Source organism: Bolinopsis microptera, chromosome 6 (genome assembly GCF_026151205.1).
Source record: "Bolinopsis microptera isolate Bmic1 chromosome 6, MBARI_Bmic_1.0, whole genome shotgun sequence".
In the NCBI taxonomy this organism is placed as follows: domain Eukaryota; kingdom Metazoa; phylum Ctenophora; class Tentaculata; order Lobata; family Bolinopsidae; genus Bolinopsis; species Bolinopsis microptera.
The window spans coordinates 6,360,748-6,385,823 of record NC_087077.1 but is presented as its reverse complement, the minus strand read 5'-3'; the positions used below and the strand labels follow the sequence as shown (position 1 = coordinate 6,385,823).

The 25,076-nt window shown below is 37.5% G+C and overlaps 4 protein-coding genes across 5 annotated transcripts in view; 1 reads left to right on the top strand and 3 right to left on the bottom strand.

Annotated features, from left to right (window-relative positions):
- The window catches only part of LOC134816722 (neuronal-specific septin-3-like), an 89,136-nt gene extending 72,510 nt beyond the window's left edge, over nucleotides 1-16,626 (bottom strand). The window contains exon 1 of the mRNA XM_063825702.1: nucleotides 16,607-16,626. The gene's annotated coding sequence lies outside the window, so the exon portion shown is untranslated. The remainder of the gene's footprint in view (nucleotides 1-16,606) is intronic.
- Nucleotides 1-25,076, top strand: part of LOC134816726 (arginine and glutamate-rich protein 1-A-like) — a 1,122,901-nt gene that overhangs the window by 948,659 nt on the left and 149,166 nt on the right. The gene's annotated exons all lie outside the window — the stretch shown is intronic.
- LOC134816490 (uncharacterized) lies at nucleotides 4,930-14,000 on the bottom strand. 2 transcript variants are annotated; one of them, XM_063825352.1, is made up of 15 exons: nucleotides 13,759-13,994; nucleotides 13,574-13,657; nucleotides 12,962-13,071; nucleotides 12,693-12,805; nucleotides 11,946-12,008; nucleotides 10,579-10,672; nucleotides 10,209-10,262; nucleotides 9,108-9,316; nucleotides 8,859-8,956; nucleotides 8,490-8,637; nucleotides 8,120-8,344; nucleotides 7,814-7,987; nucleotides 7,392-7,558; nucleotides 6,620-6,704; nucleotides 4,930-5,634 (listed from the first exon to the last, which is right to left on the bottom strand). In XM_063825352.1, the coding sequence occupies exons 1-15, from the start codon at nucleotides 13,896-13,898 to the stop codon at nucleotides 5,449-5,451; spliced, it is 1,950 nt and encodes a 649-aa protein (XP_063681422.1). In that variant the 5' UTR covers nucleotides 13,899-13,994; the 3' UTR covers nucleotides 4,930-5,448. The 2 variants fall into 2 exon arrangements, with proteins under 2 accessions (XP_063681422.1, XP_063681423.1); XM_063825353.1 differs by lacking the exon at nucleotides 10,209-10,262 and having other exon boundaries at nucleotides 13,759-14,000.
- Nucleotides 19,281-25,045, bottom strand: LOC134816988 (peptidyl-prolyl cis-trans isomerase-like). The gene is made up of 7 exons (XM_063826047.1): nucleotides 24,824-25,045; nucleotides 24,449-24,568; nucleotides 21,285-21,417; nucleotides 20,800-20,918; nucleotides 20,496-20,671; nucleotides 20,206-20,288; nucleotides 19,281-19,729 (listed from the first exon to the last, which is right to left on the bottom strand). The coding sequence occupies exons 1-7, from the start codon at nucleotides 24,967-24,969 to the stop codon at nucleotides 19,625-19,627; spliced, it is 882 nt and encodes a 293-aa protein (XP_063682117.1). The 5' UTR covers nucleotides 24,970-25,045; the 3' UTR covers nucleotides 19,281-19,624.

Sequence of the window (25,076 nt, the reverse complement as noted above, 5' to 3'; positions counted from 1 at the left end):
AAACCACGTCCACAACTACTCGCTTTTAACAAGACAGTTAACAATGCAAGTACCAGGGTTTGATAATATTGTTTCTGAGACGTTAGAAACATTAACTGAGGCGTTAGAGGAACTGCCTGATTTCATTCCTGACGTGCCGGAAATATTTGACGTGAGTTTGCAAAGTTTAGCACTAAACTACTGTATTTGACGCGAGTTTGCAAAGTTTACCACTAAACTACTGTATTTGACGTGAGTTTGCAAAGTTTAGCACTAAACTACTGTATTTGACGTGAGTTTGCAAAGTTTACCACTAAACTACTGTATTTGACGTGAGTTTGCAAAGTTTACCACTAAACTACTGTATTTGACGTGAGTTTGCAAAGTTTACCACTAAACTACTGTATTTGACGTGAGTTTGCAAAGTTTAGCACTAAACTACTGTATTTGACGTGAGTTTGCAAAGTTTAGCACTAAACTACTGTATTTGACGTGAGTTTGCAAAGTTTACCACTAAACTACTGTATTTGACGTGAGTTTGCAAAGTTTACCACTAAACTACTGTATTTGACGTGAGTTTGCAAAGTTTACCACTAAACTACTGTATTTGACGTGAGTTTGCAAAGTTTAGCACTAAACTACTGTATTTGACGTGAGTTTGCAAAGTTTACCACTAAACTACTGTATTTGACGTGAGTTTGCAAAGTTTACCACTACTGGATCATCTGTAGTCTGTACTGTAACCAGTTACTTCGAACTTATTGATAATTAAGTATTTTACAAGGTTGAATATAATGGGGAAGTGTTAACTTTGAAGATAAGAGAGGACTGCACTTATGTTATTAATAAACAGACCCCTAATCAGCAGATATGGCTCTCCTCCCCTATATCTGGACCTAAACGGTTTTTTATTAATTAAATTAGCTTCCAGTATCTTGATGGTGACTCTTGTCACACACACTGACCTTACTGATTGATTACTGGTCAAAAATTTAGTCAAAACTGTGAAATTTCGGTGAAGGAAACGACAGAAAAGCTTCTATTCAAAAATCTTCCAAAATGTATTGTATTCTGATGAATTTCCGTTTATCAGAGCTTTCTTTAGTAATCCAACTTTCAGTACCTCAATTGTGTCTCGTGCCATACCCAGTGAACTCATTGATAGGTCATTCAAGTAATATTCAGTCAAAGTAGTGAAATTTGAGTCTCGGAAAGCTCAAATCTTAAAATATCCTTCATTTTGTGAGTCTTCAATAATTCAAATTAATCTAAAATAGCTTACATGTTTTGTTTTTGTTTCATTATAATCGCTACAACTTTATCAAAACAGGTACGATTTCGTTGGTGGACAATGGATATATTCTCACGATAGCAGTTCATTGATAGACTTATTAGAAAGAGAGCTAAGCGAATTATTGAACTTTGAGTTTGAACTGAACACTGTGCGGCATTGCTTATTACCATTTAGCTGAATCGTCGGAATGTCTATATTGAGGATATTTTTAATTTAACACGATTTCGTTATGATTTAGAAACCACTAAAAGAAGTAGAACTCAATTAGCGGGGGTCTGCATTTTTACCCTATTTATTGAATTTAAGAACTACTAGAGCAACTTGTGAGACTGTCTGCTATGTTTTACATTATACTTTCAGATAAAAGTTAACATTTCATTTTTCTATTTTGGGACCTGGCGAACTTGAACAAGATTTAAGCTATGGAGATTGGAGGGGTGCGTGATGTAGCAAGTTATACGCTAGACTTGGCTGGAGTGGATCAACACAAACATTTTCCGACCAATGTTGGGCCATTCTGAGCACTTTTAGGAGAACATTCATTTTTGTTTATTCCATGAACCTGGATCATTCTGTGCGACTTTCGATGGCCCCTACATGTATATCCATTATAGAACACCGAGGGGACCGGGGCTTACTGGTACTCAATTACAGTTCATATCATGAACAAACTAAGTAAAACCTACCATAAACTACCTACTGTATTCATTTTTAAGTGAAAGTTGGAGATCAAATAATCACCCAAAATCACGTTTTTAGATTATTCTCAACAATTCTGACCAAATTTATGGCTGAAACGTAGCGCGCAAAGAGATATTAATGTATAAAGTTTCATGAATTGCATTTAGAAGGCTGCGCTTACTATATAGATCGAGTAGCAGAGAGTAGTTGAGTATGCACTTCAATGTCCACAATTTTTGACCACACAGGGTCTTTCATTAGGTCATTCCAAACCAAAATCATCTAGGTACCCATTTTGTATCGCTAGTCCCAGTCCTACAGGGCGAAATTTCAAAATTGCCCTCAGGCGCAAATTTGGGATTTTTGTATCTCGGCTTCTAAACGACTTAGAGACTTGATCATTAGCTTAAAATAACCGCAATAGCATTATCTATATACAAGTTATGAAGCAATATAAGGTCGCAAGTGCCTAGTTTTTAAGATATTCACGAAAAACTGTCTTTTAGCTCATCGCAGCCTGAATTACCGGATTATTTTTATATCTCGAGCTAGAAAGGTCGTTAAAACTTCTCCAATAATGATAAATATTCGCAATGGATGAGAAGTTTTACTCCACGTTCAATACTGGTTTCAGATGTCTAACTAACCGTTGAAAAGATGTATGTGAGTCAAGAGTCCAAGTAATTATCAAATATTCATCTCAGCCACTGCCCAGTTCCTGACATTTCAGGGTTTGTGACCCCTATTGCCTATGTCAGGTGCTGAAGGATTGTATCAAAACCATACAATAGCATATTTAAAGCCCTATCGATAGCCACAAACCGCATCTTGAAAATTGCAACGTGAAAATTTGCAACAAAAAGACAAAACGAATTACCAAATTTGTATTGCTGTACCCAAAATTACCGATTTTTGCCAATATCTTTACAAATAAGCATTTTAGAGCATACAATGATTCATAAGTCTTATATAAATGTGCTCATTGCGAATATTTATCAATATTGGAGAAGTTTTAACGACCTTTCTAGCTCGAGATATAAAAATAATCCGGTAATTCAGGCTGCGATGAGCTAAAAGACAGTTTTTCGTGAATATCTTAAAAACTAGGCACTTGAGACCTTATATTGCTTCATAACTTGTATATAAATAAGGCTATTGCGGTTATTTTAAGCTAATGATCAAGTCTCTAAGTCGTTTAGAAGCCGAGATACAAAAATCCCAAATTTGCGCCTGAGGGCAATTTTGAAATTTCGCCCTGTAGGACTGGGACTAGCGATACAAAATGGGTACCTAGATGATTTTGGTTTGAAATGACCTAATGAAATACCCTGTGTGGTCAAAAATTGTGGACATTGAAGTGCACACTCAACTACTCTCTGCTACTAGAGTAGCTAGCTCGCGCGGCCGGCCGGATCGCTCGCGGCGCGGCATGATCTTCTAGCTAAATTTATGATTGATATTATGTAATACTATATAAAAACTTTGACGATGCAGGACAGCAAGATACTATGTCATCATAGTTGTTGAGTGCCAATGTAATACTAGTTTAACCCGGCCTTCGACCGGGATTTCACTGCCACAGTTAAATTGTTGACGGATGTTACTCGTCAAAATTTCTTCGAAGTAGCGTGCGCCGCTTTCTTCTCGAAATGGCACGAGCTACGAAGTAGCGGGCGCCGGGCCAGACCATTAACAATGGTCAATTACAAATTGATGATCGATTAAATTGTTGATTGTAGGTTTACAACCTACCAGGACGCGCGCCGAGTTGGACTCGTCGACGGTCCATAATATATATTATGGAACAAATATTCTACGAGTATCACCCGTTAAAAGTTAAAAAGGGTAGGAGTACTTACCCGCTGAGTCAAAACCCGCATTAGGTGAGCAATTCTATTCCGATTCGGAGTGCCCTCCAATACCTTACAAGACATATTTATAACGTACGAAATGTGGCGGTTTTCCGAAAATTTCGCCATATTTTCGGACCGCCAAAATTTCGGTCGTCGTAATAGAATCCGTCGCATTATCTTTTAGCTTATTTAAATGACTGTGCCTTCACTGCTTTATTTTGTTTCTAAAAAGTAATATCAAGTAAAATAAATAAATAAATTCTGGCATCTTGGGACAAATTATCACCACACCAATGACGAATTGAATGTCAAGCAATACAGTTTAAATTTGCATTAAAATACATGTATGTGCTAACATGAAAGTCTTACAGTCTTAATACAGACTAAGTTTGAACATGATTTTACCGAATTTCAGAAATTTCCTTACTGCTTACAGCTGTCACAAAAATGATGAAAAATACCCTTATTTTCTGTGACGTCCGAAATGTGACGGTTTTTGTTCAATTTCGCCATATTTTCGGACCGCCAAAATTTCGGTCGTCGCAAATTGGTCCGCCACAAAAAAGTCTTGTAAGGTAGTATTTAACATAATCGCATAATCAGTTCTTTCTTGTGGATAATTAAGTCATAATTAGGCACCACATTCCTGTGGCTCTTACATCTTACTAATTCGCTCGCCCAAAAATTTCACGTGACTTTGGTTTTTATGGTCTTGCAGCCGTACAAAACGGTTTTACATTAACCCTAATCCCAACCCTAGCCCTAACCATAACCCCAAAGCTAACCATAACCCTTACCACAACCCTAACCCGAGCCCTAAACAACAAACAATCGAATTCATATTTTACTAGCCTGTCACGTGACCAAACCGGTTTTTTGCCCATAACTCTCCGTGGAAGCAATTTTACCTTACGTCATGTGGGGTAATTCGGAATTAGCGTCCAAAAATACACCGATTCAGATCAATTTCACACCCGAAGGGTGGATCTGACCCCTAATAATTGGGGGTCCCCCTTATGCCTTAGTCGGCCTCCCATAATTAATAATATGTACTACTGTCAATTATTCCTTCAGATCACACTCACAGATGACATGCCTTTTTTAAAGTGAAACTAAACAATTACACACAACACAGAATTTGATTTAAGTTAAGAAATAATACCAAATACATCAATTTCAAACAATTTCCTTTTCAATAATTTAACCACGAAACTAAAATAATTATTCAAGATCTTTAAATGTAATTTTATAAAACGAATTTCTTGACGATAAACTCCGACCTCTACCATCAATTAAGCCCCAATACTAATACTAATTTAACTTTGCACATTTTTATCAGTGATTGCATTTCTAAGTTTTAGTTTCACTTTCATGAAGTTTTAGTTCTACTTTCAAGAAAGCGCTGGAGTTTATATTTGGGAAGTGTACCAACAATCTGAACCGTTTATCAGTCAACTAAGGAGTAAGGTCCTTTGTGTGATTGAGCCGCCTCCTTTTGTGATTATTATTTAAAACATAAACCTAATAGTCAGAGTAGCGACTACTCCTAGCACTACTGTCTAGTAATAGTCAGAGTAGCGACTACTCCTAGCACTACTGTCTAATAATAGTCAGAGTAGCGACTACTCCCAGCACTACTGTCTAGTAATAGTCAGAGTAGCGACTACTCCTAGCACTACTGTCTAGTGTTCTGAAGGAGGAAGGAACTGCGAACTGGTCTGACTCCGTCACATCAAACTCACTGAACTCATCTTCCCGAGAAGTTGAGCAGCCTCCGCACAGCAAGGAGGAGAAGAGGGACTTGTTTCTTGGTCTACTTCTGAACACCTACACGGGATAGGGTCTATATAGTTGGGGGGGGGGACCTGTTTCTTGGTCTACTTCTGAACACCTACACGGGATAGGGTCTATATAGTTGGGGGGGGGGGGACCTGTTTCTTGGTCTACTTCTGAACACCTACACGGGAATCTGTATGAAAAAGAGTTTTCTCGATGATTAGAATTAGTTATTAAATAATCAAGAGGCTTACATATGAACATATTGACATGGGTGTAGAGTTGAGCCTGTACGCGCGGAACCTAGTAGTTTCAGTTCCTTGTTTAACTTGCCGTACAGCAAGGACATTCACTACTTTAGCCCGGCGAGGCACATAGCTCACTCCTCAACTCCGTGTCAAATGTTTCATATATACTAGCCAAGAACACAAGATATGGAGAGCATGATTTCATCTTTATAAGGGAGAGTATTGTCATACGTTGTATGACCCGCCGCGCACGAGTGCGCGGCTCCCCCTGTATCGTCGAAACTCTACACTATAGTGAAGCGACAGTGGGGGTCACCACGTGATACAAGGAGAGTAGTGCATAGTGGTAGAATGCTGTGACAAATTAATCAACTATTTTTCTAAGACAAAATATCATTTTTGTTTTTCAACAACACAAACTAAAGTGAAAAAGCGTTAATCTCACGTTATAAAGTAGTAGTTGTCAGTCGTTGTCAAAGTAAATCCTGGTGCCCAACTGCCTAAAGGAGCCCATAATGTTCGAAAGCGACGATCTCCGCTGATCCTTACTATCGCCACATTTGAATATCTAGAAACCAACTTACTGATGTCACGTGGTAAAGTAACTGATGTCACGTGGTAAAGTAACTGATGGCACGTGGTAAAGTAACTGATGTCACGTGGTAAAGTAACTGATGGCACAAGGTAAAGTAACTGATGTCACGTGGTAAAGTAACTGATGTCACGTGTTAAAAAAGATTTGCATTAAAATCAGATAACTAATCAGAAAGGTACCTAATTAACATTACCTGGGCCTCGTGAGAGAAGTCAGGGAAACTAATAACAATCTTATGTCGAGCAGCTTGCACCACACTCTCAGTAACTATCACTTCCCTGAGGGGGAAGGGAGTGGATTAGTAACTATCATTTCCCTGGGGGAAGGGAGTGGATTAGTAACTATCAATTCCCTGGGGGGGGGGGGAAGGGAGTGGATTAGTAACTATTACTTCCCTGGGGGGAAGGGAGTGGATTAGTAACTATCACTTCCCTGGGGGGGGGGGGGAAGGGAGTGGATTAGTAACTATCAATTCCCTGGGGGGAAGGGAGTGGATTAGTAACTATCAATTCCCTGGGGGGAAGGGAGTGGATTAGTAACTATCAATTCCCTGGGGGGGAAGGGAGTGGATTAGTAACTATCACTTCCCTGGAGGGAAGGGAGTGGATTAGTAACTATCACTTCCCTGGGGGGAAGGGAGTGGATTAGTAACTATCAATTCCCTGGAGGGAAGGGAGTGGATTAGTAACTATCAATTCCCTGGAGGGAAGGGAGTGGATTAGTTACTATCACTTCCCTGGGGGGAAGGGAATGGATTAGTAACTATCAATTCCCTGGGGGGAAGGGAGTGGATTAGTAACTATCAATTCCCTGGAGGAGGGGAGTGGATAAGTTATAGTAACTATCACTTCCCTGGGGGGAAGGGAGTGGATTACCGATTAGTAACTAACTGAAGTAGATTTTTTATAATTTACATGGAAAAAAATAGAAAAAGAAACCGACGCCGATAAGTAACATAGTTTTACCTAGCGTCCATAGCGCGGACAAACTCAATAATGACAAGTCCTGACACGGCCCGGTGAAAACCTCCGCTCTCCCTAGCCTGGTGTTTGCGGGTATCTGCTATAGCACACTGTCTCCACAGATAGAGACGAGACGAGAGACCGGGGAGAAAGTCGTCCGGTACAAGATCCTGTAGTTAGTTAGTTAGTTAGTTAGTTAGTTAGTTAGTTAGTTAGTTAGTTAGTTAGTTAGTTAGTTAGTTAGTTAGTTAGTTAGTTAGTTAGTTATTTAGTTAGTTTGTTAGTTTGTTAGTTTGTTAGTTCGTTAGTTTGTTAGTTCGTTAGTTTGTTAGTTTGTTAGTTTGTTAGTTTGTTAGTTTGTTAGTTTGTTAGTTTGTTAGTTTGTTAGTTTGTTAGTTTGTTAGTTATTTAGTAGTAGTAGTTACCTTCTTATTGCTCTGGACACTAATTTGAATACTCATATTGTCGGAGGGCTGGAACACAAAGTAGAACAACTCGAATCTTTCTGTTAACCAGGCTGGGTAGGGGGAAACAGAAAACAGATCTGTTCGGAAACATCTCGCTGCTTTCATTGACTTCAGGAACTCTTCCGACGCATCCTGGAACAAAATATACTTAAACAATAGGTGGTATGGCTGCAATATAAAATACCTTCACAATACGTAATTTTGCAGTGCACTGAACTGATAATTTAAAAAGATAGGTAGACTCTAGCTGCTGGAGGTACTCACAGCCAGACGCTCGAAGTCACTGGGAGCAATATCGTCCAGGATATTAGAGTAGGGGAACGAAACGTCCGCAATATAGGGGGGTTTGAACTTCTTACCAACGTAGTTCCCTCGGATGTAGTACCCGAAATCTATCTTAATTGAGTTGAACTTCTTTAGTGCGAGGAGGAAGTCGAGGAATATGACGTGGAAATCACTGGAATGTTGTTTCCTGGAGCAGACATACACCTGCCAATATGCTCTATAAAGTGTTGATAAATACTTAAATAGTACTTAACAATAATTTATGTACCACATAAATCTGATAATATAATCTCAACAATTTCGAACACAAATTGATAATAAAAACATTGATATTAAAGTTTAAACTGACCCCGAGAGCTTCTACGTAACGGAGCAGGCCAAAGTGTACGTTGTTCAGGAAGACCTTGAGACACCAGAACTTACACACTCTAATGAAGGACACACAGAAAGTAGATTGTGTGGCAAAGAAGTCGTGATAACACTCGGCCAGGGACGAACTGTAAAGTTAGGGTGGTGTCTGATTAGTGTGCTCATTAGAAGGAGGGAACTATTGAATACTAGATAACATTCCCACTAAGTTTAGCTATAACTTTATTTCTGGAGCAGATCATTGCACACAAGCAAATTTCCTTTACCCCCCCCCCTGTACACCCCTCTTGATTTACCTGTAACCCCACCCCCCCCCCCCCCCCCCCCCATGTGCCCCCTCCTGATTTACCTGTAACGTTTACCCAAGTTCTGGATGACAAAGAATCTGTCCGTCGTGTCTGTCATAGCAGAGGTTTGTTCCTCTATGTGCTTCATAACATTTTCACACTGTAACAGCTCTAGTAAACTTGCCAGTAACAAATGAGATACGTTTTGGGAGATGTTAGAGCCTTTAAAATAATCTTAGCATGCGTTGAAAAAAGAACAGACAGGAAAGCATAATATAATAAGGTCGGGTTACACTAGTAATATAATAAACCTGACGCTTGTTAAGTTGCTCTAGGGAGTTGTCAATCTCCTCCAGTATATTCTGCTCACAGCTCAACTCGTGGATCTGATCTTTACTCTCCTGGACATTATCAGGAACATCCGAGTCAGAGTCAGAGTCAGAGTCAGAGTCTCGGGTCTGATCGCCAAATATCACCTCACTTCCCCCTGACATGATGTCATCTCCGCTGCTACACAAATCTGTGATTACAAATCCGTGATTACACCTCTGTGATTACACCTCTGTGATTACAAATCTGTGATTACAAATCCGTGATTACACCTATGTGATTACAAATCTGTGATTACAAATCTGTTATTACAAATCTGTGATTACAAATCTGTGATTACAAATCTGTGATTACAAATCTGTGATTACAAATCTGTGATTACAAATCTGTGATTACAAATCTGTGATTACAAATCTGTGATTACAAATCTGTGATTACAAATCTGTGATTACAAATCTGTGATTACAAATCTGTGATTACAAATCTGTGATTACAAATCTGTGATTACAAATCTGTGATTACAAATCTGTGATTACAAATCTGTGATTACAAATCTGTGATTACAAATGTGTGATTAAAAATATGTGATTACAAATCTGTGATTACAAATCTGTGATTACAAATCTGTGATTACAAATCTGTGATTACAAATATGTGATTACAAATCTTTGAACAGTATAAATACTAGACTCCGGACTATGATATGTCTATACTATATGATATGGATTATCTTGTACCAAATTCGTGGACTTATATATGTCAGAGTTCAGACTACCATTCATAAAATATGACAATTCAGTAAAACTTGCATCCTTTTTCTTAAGTATAATAAGTTCGGTTTTTAAATGGATAAATATCTGTAGGACAGTTCAAACTGCAATCAGTTGAATCAACTGCTGATAAAAATATCAAAATTTTAAATAAGTAGATAATAAAAATCTCACTAAAAACAGCAGATTTCCTTTAAATGTGCTTCAAATTCAGCTTAATATCAACTTCATGGTATTCTTTGAATAAATTTACAAGACTTCTGTAAACTTAATAGGAGGGTGTAAAGGTAAGATCAAACTAATATTCGTTACCATAGTAATGTCTTTGGCAGTCTGGGTATATAAGTTGGAGCACTGACAAGTATTCTAGGAGGGGAAACGTTTCAAAACCTCTCAAGTTAGCTACCTCTCAAGTCCAAATACACATTGGGCCAGAATCCAGACTATTTCCAGTTTTATACCGCTTATTGGCAGGAAGTATGCAAACAACATTCGTAGAATACATTAGTCCCATCACACGTATTAGCATTGAAATATTAATCATGGCCCACCGGCCTGTAGAATTAAACATTTTCATAACAACTAGAACATCTGGTAAATTAATGGAGTAAACTGTAAACTGTAGGCGGTATAACTATAATGTACGTAACTTGTCGAATGAATTAAACATGTTGGACGAAACCTTTGGTTTGCTGCGCTAGTTTTAGAACATCCTTAACAAACTCGTCATCCTCAAACTCATGAGCTTTATTCACCGCCGCCGGGTCTCCGGACTCCTTACAAGGTTAACAATGTTTACAAGGTTAACAATGTTTACAGTATTAACAACGTTAACAAGGTTAACAATGTTAACAATGTTTACAAGATTAACTATGTTAACATGATTAACAATGTTTACATGATTAACAATGTTAACAATGTTTACATGATTAGCAATGTTTACAAGGTTAACAATGTTAACAATGTTCACATGATTAACAATGTTTACATGATTAACAATGTTTACAAGGTTAACAATGTTTACAAGGTTTACAAGGTTTACAAGGTTAACAATGTTTACAAGGTTAACAATGTTGACAAGGTTAACAATGTTTACAAGGTTAACAATGTTTACAAGGTTAACAATGTTTACAAGGTTAACAATGTTAACAAGGTTAACAAGGTTAACAATGTTTACAAGGTTAACAAGGTTAACAATGTTTACAAGGTTAACAATGTTTACATGATTAACAATGTTAACAAGGTTAACAATGTTAACAATGTTTACAAGATTAACTATGTTAACATGATTAACAATGTTTACATGATTAACAATGTTAACAAGATTAACAATGTTTACATGATTAACAATGTTTACAAGGTTAACAATGTTAACAATGTTCACATGATTAACAATGTTTACATGATTAACAATGTTTACAAGGTTAACAATGTTTACAAGGTTTACAAGGTTAACAATGTTTACAAGGTTAACAATGTTAACAAGGTTAACAATGTTTACAAGGTTAACAATGTTTACAAGGTTTACAAGGTTAACAATGTTTACAAGGTTAACAATGTTAACAAGGTTAACAATGTTTACAAGGTTAACAATGTTTACAAGGTTAACAATGTTTACAAGGTTAATAATGTTTACAAGGTTAACAATGTTAACAAGGTTAACAAGGTTAATAAGGTTAACAATGTTTACAAGGTTAACAATGTTTACAAGGTTAACAAGGTTAATAAGGTTAACAAGGTTAACAAGGTTTATATTGTTCAAGGTTAACAATTTTGACAAGGTTGAAAAGGGGTAACACGACTCCAACAGCACTATTTTCTGGTGTTTGAAGTGATATCTCAAATTTGGCATTTATAAATTCACCCAAACTTGCACAGATTATTCGTCTTAAAGCTATCTTACTATCTGGAAAGTTTCAAGAAAATCGTATAGTTGGATCTGACATAAACTATTGTCCGAAAAACCTATTTTCGGAGTCGGACAGGAGTCGCCCAATCTTGACAAGGTTAACATGAAACGATAAAAAAGGAACAAATGAAAAAGAATACCGCGTCTGCTTCCCGCCACTCTGCTTCTTCTTCAGCTATGGTGTAGTCTGGTACATGTGGTATCTGAAAATGTATTTATTGGTGTATGGAATCTAAATTTTGTAATTATTATAGCAAGCACATTTACCAGTTAAGTTCGATGATCAACCCTAGAATGGAGTGAAACTGTGTCTCAACTCTACTTTACCTCAGGGGTGAAACTGTGTCTCAACTCTACTTTACCTCAGGAGTGAAACTGTTTCTCAACTCTACATTACCTCAGGAGTGAAACTGTGTCTCAACTCTACTTTACCTTAGGAGTGAAACTGTGTCTCAACTCTACTATACCTCAGGGGTGAAACTGTGTCTCAACTCTACTTTACCTCAGGAGTGAAACTGTGTCTCAACTCTACTTTACATCAGGAATGAAACTGTGTCGCAACTCTACTTTACCTCAGGAGTGAAACTCTGTCTCAACTCTACTTTACCTCAGGGGTGAAACTGTGTCTCAACTCTACTTTACCTCAGGGGTGAAACTGTGTCTCAACTCTACTTTACCTCAGAAGTGAAACTGTGTCTCAACTCTACTTTACCTCAGGAGCGAAACTGTGTCTCAACTCTACTTTACCTCAGGAGTGAAACTGTGTCTCAACTCTACTTTACCTCAGGAGCGAAACTGTGTCTCAACTCTACTTTACCTCAGGAGTGAAACTGTGTCTCAACTCTACTTTACCTCAGGGGTGAAACTGTGTCTCAACTCTACTTTACCTCAGGGGTGGCAGATTGTTCTAGTTGAAACCACTCCGTGTGACTAAGAGACCGGGGTTGTCTCCGTTCCAATAACACCATGTCCCGTGCCAGTAGAAGGTTCACTGTTACACCTGAGTCAGGGTAACACTGAGTATTTATCCGCAATTATATCATCTGAATTACTTTCCAACAGACATACTGACATAGCTCGTACAAAACTGTGTAATTATCAAGATGTTCATGGTAATTGACAAGCACTATAATGAGACAATGTATCTGATAAGGACCTTGAAACAAGCATTGGAAGCCGCCGTGAATATCCTCCAGATCAGATATATTCCAAGTGAGGACAATGTCCTTTATCTCTCGCAAACACTCTAGTGAGTCGAAATTACAACTGAGGATATGTAATGTAATTGTTATATAACTGTTATACAGCTAACCATTAATTTAATGGTAGTCATCGTATAGTGAACCTAGTTAAATCACAGTTTTATTTAGTTAGCATCCTGTACAGAGCCTCAAGCTCTGCTGTCTAGAGAGTAGAGAGGTTATAATCAAAGAATTAATTAAAATATCTAACATCCCAACGATTTTGTAAATCTTATGAAGTGATTCTTAAAACATCTACTGATGTTCAGTTGAAAGAGAGTTATAGAGTTATCAAGATTTTAAATTCCCAAATAGTCAGACTGAGCAGGTTGAGCTGTAGTAAAACACAGTACTGAGGTTGTTAAAACATTTTCATTACTATCTTCAGTAACATCCTGAATCAGAAACTCGGTTAATATCAGTTCCTACAAAGTGTAACATTGGAAATGAAATGACACAACTAAAAACGATATGAATATTTTTAAAAACATAACTCTTGTGCCCCAATGCAATGGAGTTATATTAACCTTGAATGCAAGTATAGGATAAGATCTAGCTCGAAATCGAAGGCTACACAGTGCGGCTTGCTCTTTTCATCGAGTATCGAATATCTGAAATGAGGGAATTTGCTAGGATAGTTATAGTATTGATAAAACAAATATTCTTAGATCATAAAAGCTAATGAATTTTCCCAGTTTTATTATTTAAATACCTCTGAATAGCAAGGTTGGGGTACTCTATCTGTAGTTTGGATACTAGTTTGTCTAGCGTCTCAGCTACATCTTCTCCCACGAAAGGTTTCAGAGTCTCGGAGAGATCCTCCAGCGCCGCGGCGAAATAGCTGGGGTCCATCACCAGCACGTGTTTATATGCCCATATATGGTTATATGAGCACGTGTCATGAGGCTGTGATACAGCTATCTACACGTGCAGCAGACACTGTACTGGATCGCTAAGTGTCGGGTTAAGTGTTCTGGTGGCTCAGTATTTCCGTAATTAAGTAACTAAAATTAAATCACAAAAATCATAAACCTCAATAGCTTTGATAAAATAAGGCAATGCCAGCAAACAAAAGGTATCAAACTAGAAAAAGAACTAGAGTGAAATTTTCTATTTTTAGAACAAATCCTAGGAGTGTATGACTGGATTATAATAACTGGTATCGATATAACAAGTAAAGGAAGTAGTGGTTTTGTTAATGTAAAGGAAGTATTACTAAAATAATAACTGGTGTTTAATATAACAAGTAAAGGAAGTAGTGGTTTTGTTAAATACTAATGTAAAAGAAGTTTTACTAAAATAATAACTGGTGTTAATATAACAAGTACAAGAAGTAGTGGTTTTGTTGAATACTAATGTAAAGGAAGTATTACTACTGTTCACTAGACCCAGCCAAGTCCCTCTAAAGTTTCCGGGACTAAATTCAGCTGTTTCCGTGACAAGAAAAACTGTTATTCGTCTGTCAAATGGAGCCCAAAAAACGACAATTGTTAACAACTTTGCTGAGCCGCGTTTAAACTGAAGCTGTGAGCGATTTGGCAACAAGGAGAGGTTGTGTAACCACTAATATCCTGTGTAACTGGATACTAGCTGGTGGTTAATGAACAGTACTGGATTATACTCACAATACTCATTTGGAAACAACCCTCCGCAAGCAACCCACAAATTAGATCGGCCCTCGTTAATGCGTCTACTGAGAGGATGGATACAAGCCTGTACTTTGTACATAGGGCTTTAAAATATGCAAACTGCGGAGAAGTCATAAAAAGTTACGTATAAATAATCTGAATTTAACAAGACGATGTATTATATTATATGTTATTAGGCCCCTTCAGTACACATGTGATACATATTTCCTTTCACAATGATTTGTGACGTAAGTTCTGGATATTTGAGATGAATTAGACCTGATGTAGATCTGCTCTAGTAGCAGACTACAGAGTTGCCGGACATGTGACAATAGTTGAGCGAAATAAAATAGTGTCACTTACAAGTGGTCTACTATATCGTCAGGTGATAATTTGAACTACATTTTCCTCTCCTGTTACACATTTTCCTCTCCTGTTACACATGACAAATACATCACACGGCAAATAAACCAATTTAACTAAATATTTGATATTTTTCCTACAACAAAACTTCGACGAACAAAATCCGGCTTCAGAAGACATAATTAGTGTATAAATTATGAAATCAGACATTCTACAATTAAGCATAACGAGTAACGACGGTACCGCGACAATTGACCCCCTATGTAATTACACCGGGGTCAATTGTCGCGAAATCTAGGGCTTAGTACGACAATTGAACCCCCGACGGCCGACAATTGACCCCCGACAATTGACCCCCTATGTAATTACACCATGGGGTCAATTGTCGCGAAATCTTGGGCTTAGTACGACAATTACCCCCATGTAATTACAATGGGGTCAATTGATCGGGTTAGGGTTAGGGCTCTAGGTTAGGGTTAATTGTATTAAATTATATTGTTAATTGTCGGGGGGTCATTTGTCGGGGGGTCAATTGTCGCCCACCCGTAACGACACGCCACTTCCTCAGGATGTGAACTACAAAATCATTTTACCAGAAATTGAAACTCTGCAAGAGATAGTCTGATATAGAGAAGTATACTGAATGAGAAGTTATACTCTAGTAGCAGAGTGTAGTTGAGCCTGTTTTACATTCTTTGGTACTTGAGAACATTCTCAAGTACCAAAGAATGTAAAACAGGCTCAATCAAGGAATCTTTAACAAGTCCAATTTACATACTGCTCCCATATAATTAACTTCCACATTTTGTTAAGAATTGTTCAGCACTAAACTAAGGGAGTGGCATGCTGCTCACTATATTTTTACAGACTTATGTTCAAAATTAATTTACCCTCTTGACAGAAACATGCTGCTAATTTACAAATTAGACGATTGTGTAGTGCAATTAGTCACTAGTCACTATACTGATCAGTCATGACAAGTGAATTAGTCACTAGTCACTATACTGATCAGTCAAGTGAACACACGCACACCTAATATTGTGTAAACATGGTCTGTAGTGTAGTGCACTACATGTCACCCGACTAGATGGGTGGGGCTGTGAGCACGTGCAGTGTGTAATACTGTATCAGTAATTAGCGTGTAATACTGTTCTAAACAAGGGTTATATAAAGATGAAGCCACTTCTAATCCTACACAATATAAACTAAGTTAATAATAACTAAAGTTAATAATGAATTTATTAACTATACTGAGCATAATCTATAATAAAAGTCAGCTCGTACAGAATATAACTAACTATATTTACAGCGGTACGCTACACTACAGGGCCTGGGCCACAGCTTGACAGAACAAGTAGCGAAGGAAGTCGTTTATCGAAGCCAAAAATAACACACAGTAAATCACCAGACACCAATAACAAACAGCAGGACTGCAATAATTATCATGAGAAGACAAACTGACAGCGTTTATTTGAAATAAATATGTATATATTGTTAGTCAGCCACAACTGTCAGTAAAACAACGCCTTGACTTCCAATGTTGGTAAAATATACCTTTACAGTCATCCTCAATAAATGTAATAGATTTGTACTGTTGTAATTAGTTTAAAACTAATATATAATATATATATATATTTTGATTTCTAAATCAACAATTGATTTGTTGCCCGGAGGATTATCTGAATGCTTGAATAATGTAACAGAATGAAGGAGCCTATAAGTATAATAATATACTGTGCGGTAACACACACTGTGACTACAGGTACAGAGAGTAATACTATTCTATACAGGTATAGGTATTTATAGTTCACAACCTTATCTGGCATGATTTGCATTGCACGCAATTAGTCGTATCTGTAATATATATTATACAATACATAATAATAATATACAATAATTGTGTACAAAGCAAACGGAATGTTATAAATAGCTCCTAATATATTGTAATTGAGCACTTTGCAACGTTGGAAACATTTTCTATACACAGGAAAATGGATTTAGTAGTTCTTAAACCCATACGATTGCATTAGTAATAATAGCAAGAAACTTTTAGTATGTTAACTCTTTGTTTCAATTGTATAAAGCTCCTTCCGGGTAGAGCACTCTTGCAACTGGAGAAATCCAAACAAAAATTGTCCAATTGGTATTTCGAAAATCAGTAAAAAATTAAAATTTTGATTTCGTAATCAACGACCAAAACTCCCCCCCCCCCCCCCCCAATCAACCGTAACCATTTGAAACCCCCCCCCCCCCCTCGGCTGATTACGTAATATGTGAACGACCCCATATATATAATATAATACATAATAATTGAACCGTGCATTATCTTTAACGTGCATAATTTTAGCCACTATTTTAATTGAGCTGCAAGATTACCCACAATAACACAATTAACCTGAATAGACAGCAGCACTGCAACACCCCCCCCCCCCCCCCCATGCCACTGCAACTTCATGACAGGTCCGGATGTACAGTAAATAATTAAAGAAGTGACGAAACGCCTAAAAACAAGGCTCAACAAATAAGAGCACCCACCTACGAGTAGTAGTAAACAAACCACTAGTATACCGGCTGAGTTATTGACAAAGCAATTGCACAGATAAAATCATTATTTTGCAAGTGTATTATGGCAACTGGTATTGTGTACAACTAGTATTGTGTACTAGTTATATTGGCCCACTATTCTAATTTGTAAGCAAGGTATAATGGTGGATGTATCGACTACAAGACAGAATGAAACAACGGAAGTTGGAGATAATACTTTGCAACAGATGAAACCTGTAAAATCACAGTGAACACGTAATATTCCCGATACTAGCAATATTAGAGGATATTGGCAGTAGTTTTAATATGAAGCACTGCCGCACACACAAATAAAGTCACTGAGTCGAATAGGTGACAGCTAGGCAGGAGGTGTTTAATAAGACACCTGCTGTGAAATGCAGCTATATTGCAGCTATATTGAAGCTATATTACAGCTATATTGTAGCTATATTGCAGGTATATTGAAGCTATATTGCAGGTATATTACAGCTACATATATTGGACTGTACTCACTATTTTACTGTGAACTCACGCGACACGGCCTCACGTGACACCGGAGTTCACAGTAAGGTTTGAATTGTGACAGCGACCAATGGGAAGGATTTATAATATCTACAAGATCGGACAGTACCAATTAGAATCACTGCAAACACTTTGTAGAGTTCACTTTGTGTGTGTGGAGTTCACTTGGTGTGTGTGTGGAGTTCACTTGGTGTGTGTAGAGTTCACTTGGTGTGTGTAGAGTTCACTTGGTGTGTGTAGAGTTCACTTGGTGTGTGGAGTTCACTTGGTGTGTGTAGAGTTCACTTGGTGTGTGTGTGTGGAGTTCACTTGGTGTGTGTGGAGTTCACTTGGTGTGTGTAGAGTTCACTCGGTGTGTGTAGAGTTCACTTGGTGTGTGTAGAGTTCACTTGGTGTGTGTAGAGTTCACTTGGTGTGTGGAGTTCACTTGGTGTGTGTAGAGTTCACTTGGTGTGTGTAGAGTTCACTTGGTGTGTGTAGAGTTCACTTGGTGTGTGGAGTTCACTTGGTGTGTGTAGAGTTCACTTGGTGTGTGTGTGTGTGTGTGGAGTTCACTTGGTGTGTGTGGAGTTCACTTGGTGTGTGTAGAGTTCACTCGGTGTGTGTAGAGTTCACTTGGTTTGTGTAGAGTTCACTTGATGTGTGTAGAGTTCACTTGGTGTGTGTAGAGTTCACTTGGTGTGTGTAGAGTTCACTTGGTGTGTGTAGAGTTCACTTGGTGTGTGTAGAGTTCACTTGGTGTGTGTAGAGTTCACTTGGTGTGTGTGGAGTTCACTTGATGTGTGTGGAGTTCACTTGGTGTGTGTGGAGTTCACTTGGTGTGTGTAGAGTTCACTTGGTGTGTGTAGAGTTCACTTGGTGTGTATAGAGTTCACTTGGTGTGTGTAGAGTTCACTTGGTGTGTAACCTGGGCCTGGGGTCCCAAGGTAACAGAATCCGAGTCACTTTCTTTTTCATCCCCTTAAGGCCTTTTCCAGAGATGTTTTTTAAATTTGGTCGAGAAATTTAGTGGGAGCGGGCAAAGACTTGATAAATGGACTAGCAGTTTTAATTACTAGGGGGTACTATCTTTAATTACCACGCCGTTTATTTCGGTCACACAGCATTAAATAGCATGGGAACATTTATTATCTGAATCATTATCTTGAAGTTTTTGTACAACGAAAAATGCGAAAGATTATCATAATATATCATATTATTAAAATTATTCCAGCAAAGTTGTAAATGTTCAGAGAATTCTGTTTCTCATAGTAAGTAGTATCTCCAAGTTACTAGCAGTTACTAGCAGTAACTAGTAGTTACTAGCAGTTACTAGTAGTTACTAGCAGTTCCTAATAGTTACTAGCAGTTACTAGTAGTATGCAAATCTGAAACCTCTGCAGTTATTGTAAAAATGTTTAACTGTAGTCAACTCAATAACAAGGGGTTGGTGTACTTGATATATTCTCGTCAGTAGATCACCAAAATGTGAACTATCAGGTAATGAAGAGTAGCAGTATTAGTAGTAGTGGAGGAGGTTCACTAGCTAACTTCACCACAATCCACTATCTCAACCGGTTTAGAAGGTTTGCCATCTTTAGTTCCACAAGCCTCCATCTGTCTGACTATATCCATTCCGTCTATTACCTGGGAAATAGGGTTCATAACAAACACCAATTTTCAAACCAGGTTTTTTTTTCTTTAGTGATACTGGATACAGCTGCAGCCGTCATAAAGATTTTTTAAAAACTGTAAAAACCTATCAGAAAACTCTTAGTCGCGTTACTCTAGAGCAATAACAGGCAACATTTTTTTAAAGGGTAATTCATGGTCGATGGGTTTTCTGGTCGTATCTTTTTATAGGTCGTAAAGATTTTGAAAAATTTAGCCATTTGGGATAAAAGATAGGGAAATATTTGTTGAGAAATTGATTCAAACTATGAAATCATAAAAAATAACTTAGCGAATGTTCGTTCATGTTACCGTAACAACATCTGGAACGACGTGCGATCTAGCTATTAAATACATAGTAATAATACAAGACACGGACGGAAGGAGGCGGTGCTCACTACTCTCAAGAATTATATGGAATGATAAGATCGCAGTAACTTTGAGTAGCATACCTCGCCGAAGACCACGTGTTTTCCGTCAAGCCACTCAGTTTTCTCGGTACAAATAAAGAACTGACTGCCGTTAGTATTGGGTCCTGTATGGAAGGGAGTTGTTACAGGTGTTATATACAATATGGATGTGTTTCTTACACTTAACAACTTATCTTTTAATAACACCTCTTTTCAAAAAGCCTGATAACACTTCATCTAAAATTATAATTTAGATGGTTTAATTAAGATGAACTACTGATTTAAGATATCCTTACCTGAGTTATATAGTTACCATGACAACTAGAGCTTACCTGAGTTAGCCATGGACATCGTACCCGGCTTTGTGTGCTTTAAAACAAAGTTTTCATCTTGAAACTTTTTCCCGAATATGCTTTTACCCCCAGTGCCATTGTGGTTAGTAAAGTCTCCACCTTGACACATAAATCCAGGTATGATACGGTGGAACTTGCTCCCCCGGTAACCAAAACTGTAATTAAAACATTTTAAATCAGTAAATCTGATAAAGCATATTATGCAATACTAAAGGTAAATTTCACAAGGATTTTGGGTATCAAGTGTTCAGTCAGCCATGAATTCATAAAAAACAAAACCCACCCTTTTTCATGTGAGCAGAGTTCGAGAAAATTAGTACAAGTCATAGGAACCACATCCGACCTCAACTCAATTATTACCTTACCAACTTGTTGTTTACCTATCTTTATCGTTAGGTATACCTGAAAAACAGTATTTAAAAGTGATTTAAACCCATTTTCATGAGTTACAAATTAAAATTTTTGAATAACAAAGTAACAATCGTAATTCTAATTGTCAAAAAATTATCATAGTCATATTTATTTTCATCATTTCCTATGAGTATAATTTAATAAAACAAAATTAAAAAAGGTTTATTTGGTTGTTACGGGGTTGTTACTATCCCCTTGTTGTTGGTAGGCCACTTTGCTCTTGTTGTTGCGCGAGACGACGTGAAAGAAACTAATGTGTTAGAGAGCATAGCTACAAGTGATTACAAAAAAAATTGGGGGTCGTCATTATAATTTTCGCTAGCGACTTCAAAATGTACGGAATAAGTTGTCTCCCACCTGAGGTTTAGACTTCCTAGATACAGTTTCCTGCTTATTGGAGTCCACTATCTCCACCGGTATATTGTCGCTCTCAGGTTTACTCTGATGCTCCTGAATCCACTGATCTTCACTCCACACTGCCTTCATTGACCTGAAATATAGTTACCATGACAACTAGAGCATTATTAACCTGAAATATAGTTACCATGACAACTAGAGAATTTACGGGTGATACTCGTAAAATATCTGTTCCATATATCGAGTCCAACTCGGCGCGCGTCCTGGTAGGTTGTAAACCTACAACTAGAGCATTATTAACCTGAAATATGCCACTTTATTGGGGTCCCCTTGAAGCGGGTATACACTATACAGGTAGCGGGTATACAGTCACTATACACTATACAGGTAGCGGGTATACACTATACAGGTAGCGGGTATACAGTCACTATACACTATACAGGTAGCGGGTATACACTATACAGGTAGCGGGTATACACTATACAGGTAGCGGGTATACACTATACAAGTAGCGGGTATACACTATACAGGTAGCGGGTATACACTATACAAGTAGCGGCTATACACTATACACTATACAAGTAGCGGGTGTACACTATAGTACGTACTTGCTTTTGTAGCATCCCATTTTGTGGACAATAAAAATCAAACTTAAACGGAAGCAACAATTTAAAAAACTTAAAATCGAATCAATGTTACGCGCAACGTACGTACTGTAAATTGTAAGTCTCCTAACGAAGTTATGAGTTATATTTATACAGGGTATAGTCAGTAGACACTGCACTACTACACTACTACACTACTACACTACACTGTAGTGTAGTAGTGTAGGGTCCCAAGAGAAGGAATGAATTTTGTGACTCGTATTTTGAAACTCGTATATGATGCTTTAGAGTCTGTGTTAAAAATGTCAAACATCATCAGGAACTACTGAGCACAGGTCACTGTTGACTGTCAATCAAATTCTAATTGTAAAAAAGTAAGTTAGTTTTTAAATCTGAAACAGAATCGACTTTCAGAAAAGCTGCATGACTCCTACACCCACAGCGACAACGTCACCCAGATGAATCAAACACGGAAAAGGTTCTTATAATTGATTTGAAGTTATGGAGGATGCAAAATAATAGCTAATGGATGTTAGGCAATTAATAGGGTTAATCAAAGATTTTATGGATATCTAATATATAGAGTTATATATGTAGAATGAACGGAATCTTAAAAAGGGCAAATGGCTAATATATTTATGAAAGTTGCACTAGTGGGTGTTGAGTCACCAGTGCAACCAGTTCAACACTGTTGACACTGTGTAGTGTCCAGATAATATAAATATGTAATGGAAGGTTAAAAAGCAAAAGAAAAGAAAAGTTACTAACAAGTAACTAAGTAACTTAATATTTGGTGCTCCTTCGGAATTCAACTCGCAATACGATAGTCCTCCTATAATGTGATAGGAGGCCAGGATTTGAGCGTGCACTAATTCTAAACTCTAATATCGTTATTTGTTGACCATTTTCCTCCACTAAGTTAAGTTTTTAAGGAGTGGAGGTCAAAATTCTAATTGGGATGTAGGGCCAAGTGGGACACAACTTCCAGGCCCCATGTTGGTTAATGGCTTAGACAAAGGGTGTTCCAAATGTCTTGCAAGGAACCCAAAATATTTGTTTACTTTAATATTAAGTACTTACTCTAAGGGTGAGTACTGAGTACCTGTTCAGCACCAAAACCTTTTTTGCCGGGACCCGCGATTTGACTTCATATTATGAAAGTATGATGAAATCAATACGCTTTGATACATTGGAAATTTGTTTGAGATAATGCAATTGGTCAAGTATCAATATCTTTGAACAAGACTAACTTTACATGAAAGGTAAATCTAATCTATACATTAGAGGCCTTTAAAGAAATTAGCCCCCCCCCCCCCCCCCCTCCCAATTAAACGGCTAAATTTTGAATAGAGATAATATAGGTATATTAAAGTATATTTAAGTACATTAAAGTATATTAAAGTAATACACACGTACACACACACCCACACATTTATTGGGATTACTAGTGTAACCCGTGCCTACGGCCGGGACTTCACTATCGCAGCTGAAATCAAAAAGTATAAACCCGCCTATTATATTTGAAAACGCGAATTAAATTTTCGTAGTTAAACCGGTGCGAAAGTATGAAGTCACTTACTCCAAACAGACCGCAATTTTATTCTAATTTGCCCCTCACGTATCTAATAGTAATACTTGATAGGCAATCTTGAGGTCCACTGCCAAATTACCTAATTATATAGCAAATATGTTATCTTGTTGTGGAGAGAGAGCGAGAGCCAGAGTGAAGAGTACGTGAGAAACTTTAGTATCACATTTGGGTCACAAAATGATCAAATAGGCCACTTACCAACGACAATTTATAAATCCTTAATCATTATTCATTGGCTTCGTCAGAGTTTTTTCGAAACTATACCGAAAAAAAACAGTCCCATAACTGTTACTGTTTTCTTAATTAAGGAAATTTCTCACGAAGTACGAACCCACACACTTTTTGGGATTATTAGTATAGATTAGTACAGATGGGATGGACGTGCTTAAACCATGTGAACCCTGGCTCCATAGTACGAAGGAATCGTTCTAATTCTTAATGAAAAGTTCGAATGCACTTTACAGAACCTAGATTATTCTACGTTAACTTCGAGAAAAAGAAATCGCACGTGTGGCGCGCTATTTAATTTCTCACATTCAATGAATTGACATGAACAAGCGGCGGTCTTTAGAGTGATAACAATAAGCTTTCAGCAACTCTTAAACTACCGCGCGTTACAAAATAGGGACATTTTCTCAATTTCGACTTTGGCCCAAAACAGTCTGAAAACTGATGTGTTATACAAGTTATCAGTCCTGATATGCTACAAAGGCAAAACACAAAATACAAGGATATATCTTGCCATATTTAATAAATATCAGTTCATTTTCTTCTAATCTTACTGTAAGATTTGCCATATTTCGTGGTATGAATTTTAAAAAAGCAAAAGAAAAATGTAGGACCTAAAGATGTTTTGCAATTCTCCAATCATAGGAGTACAGAATAAAGTTCCAAATCACAGACACGTAAAAACGTGGTAGTCATTTATTTGGATTTGCTAACTTAAGAAACAAACAAAGAGTAAGTACCTTTCACTCATTTTCATGGGTTTGGCGATGTTGCATCTTATAGTACGCCCATATATCTCGCTCTCGTTCATGTTGTCTAACGCAGCGGCACAATCTTCAGCACTTTCAAACTCCACAAACCTAAATAGAGAAATATCTTCAGCACTCTCAAACTCCACAAACCTAAATAGAGAAATATCTTCTTTCAAACATAAAGAGATATTGTTCGGTGCTCGAGTTTGTTAACAGCACTTTATTGTTGAAATCAGTTTAAAAATACTAATTCTGTGTCATGTGCTTGGTAATGGATATAATTGAATGTTTCGCACAAGAATTAGCTTGTAGCTATTATTATTATATTAGATAATCCAGTTGATAAAAAGTTAAAAACTAAACCCAAAGCCTCGGTGTTGGTTAGTAGCGTAATCGATGGGAATATTCACATCCAACACATCCCCGAACACTACAAAAGCTGAATGTAGAACCTTCTCGTTAACTTCTTCAGCGAGCCCTCCTACGTACAGTATCTTCTTATTCGCCATGCTATATAGGGGTAACTAGGAATAACTAGGGGGTAACTAGGGTAACTATATAGATATACAGTGAGTCCTGATCACATAATACGAGCGGTAAAATGAGCCTTAGCTTA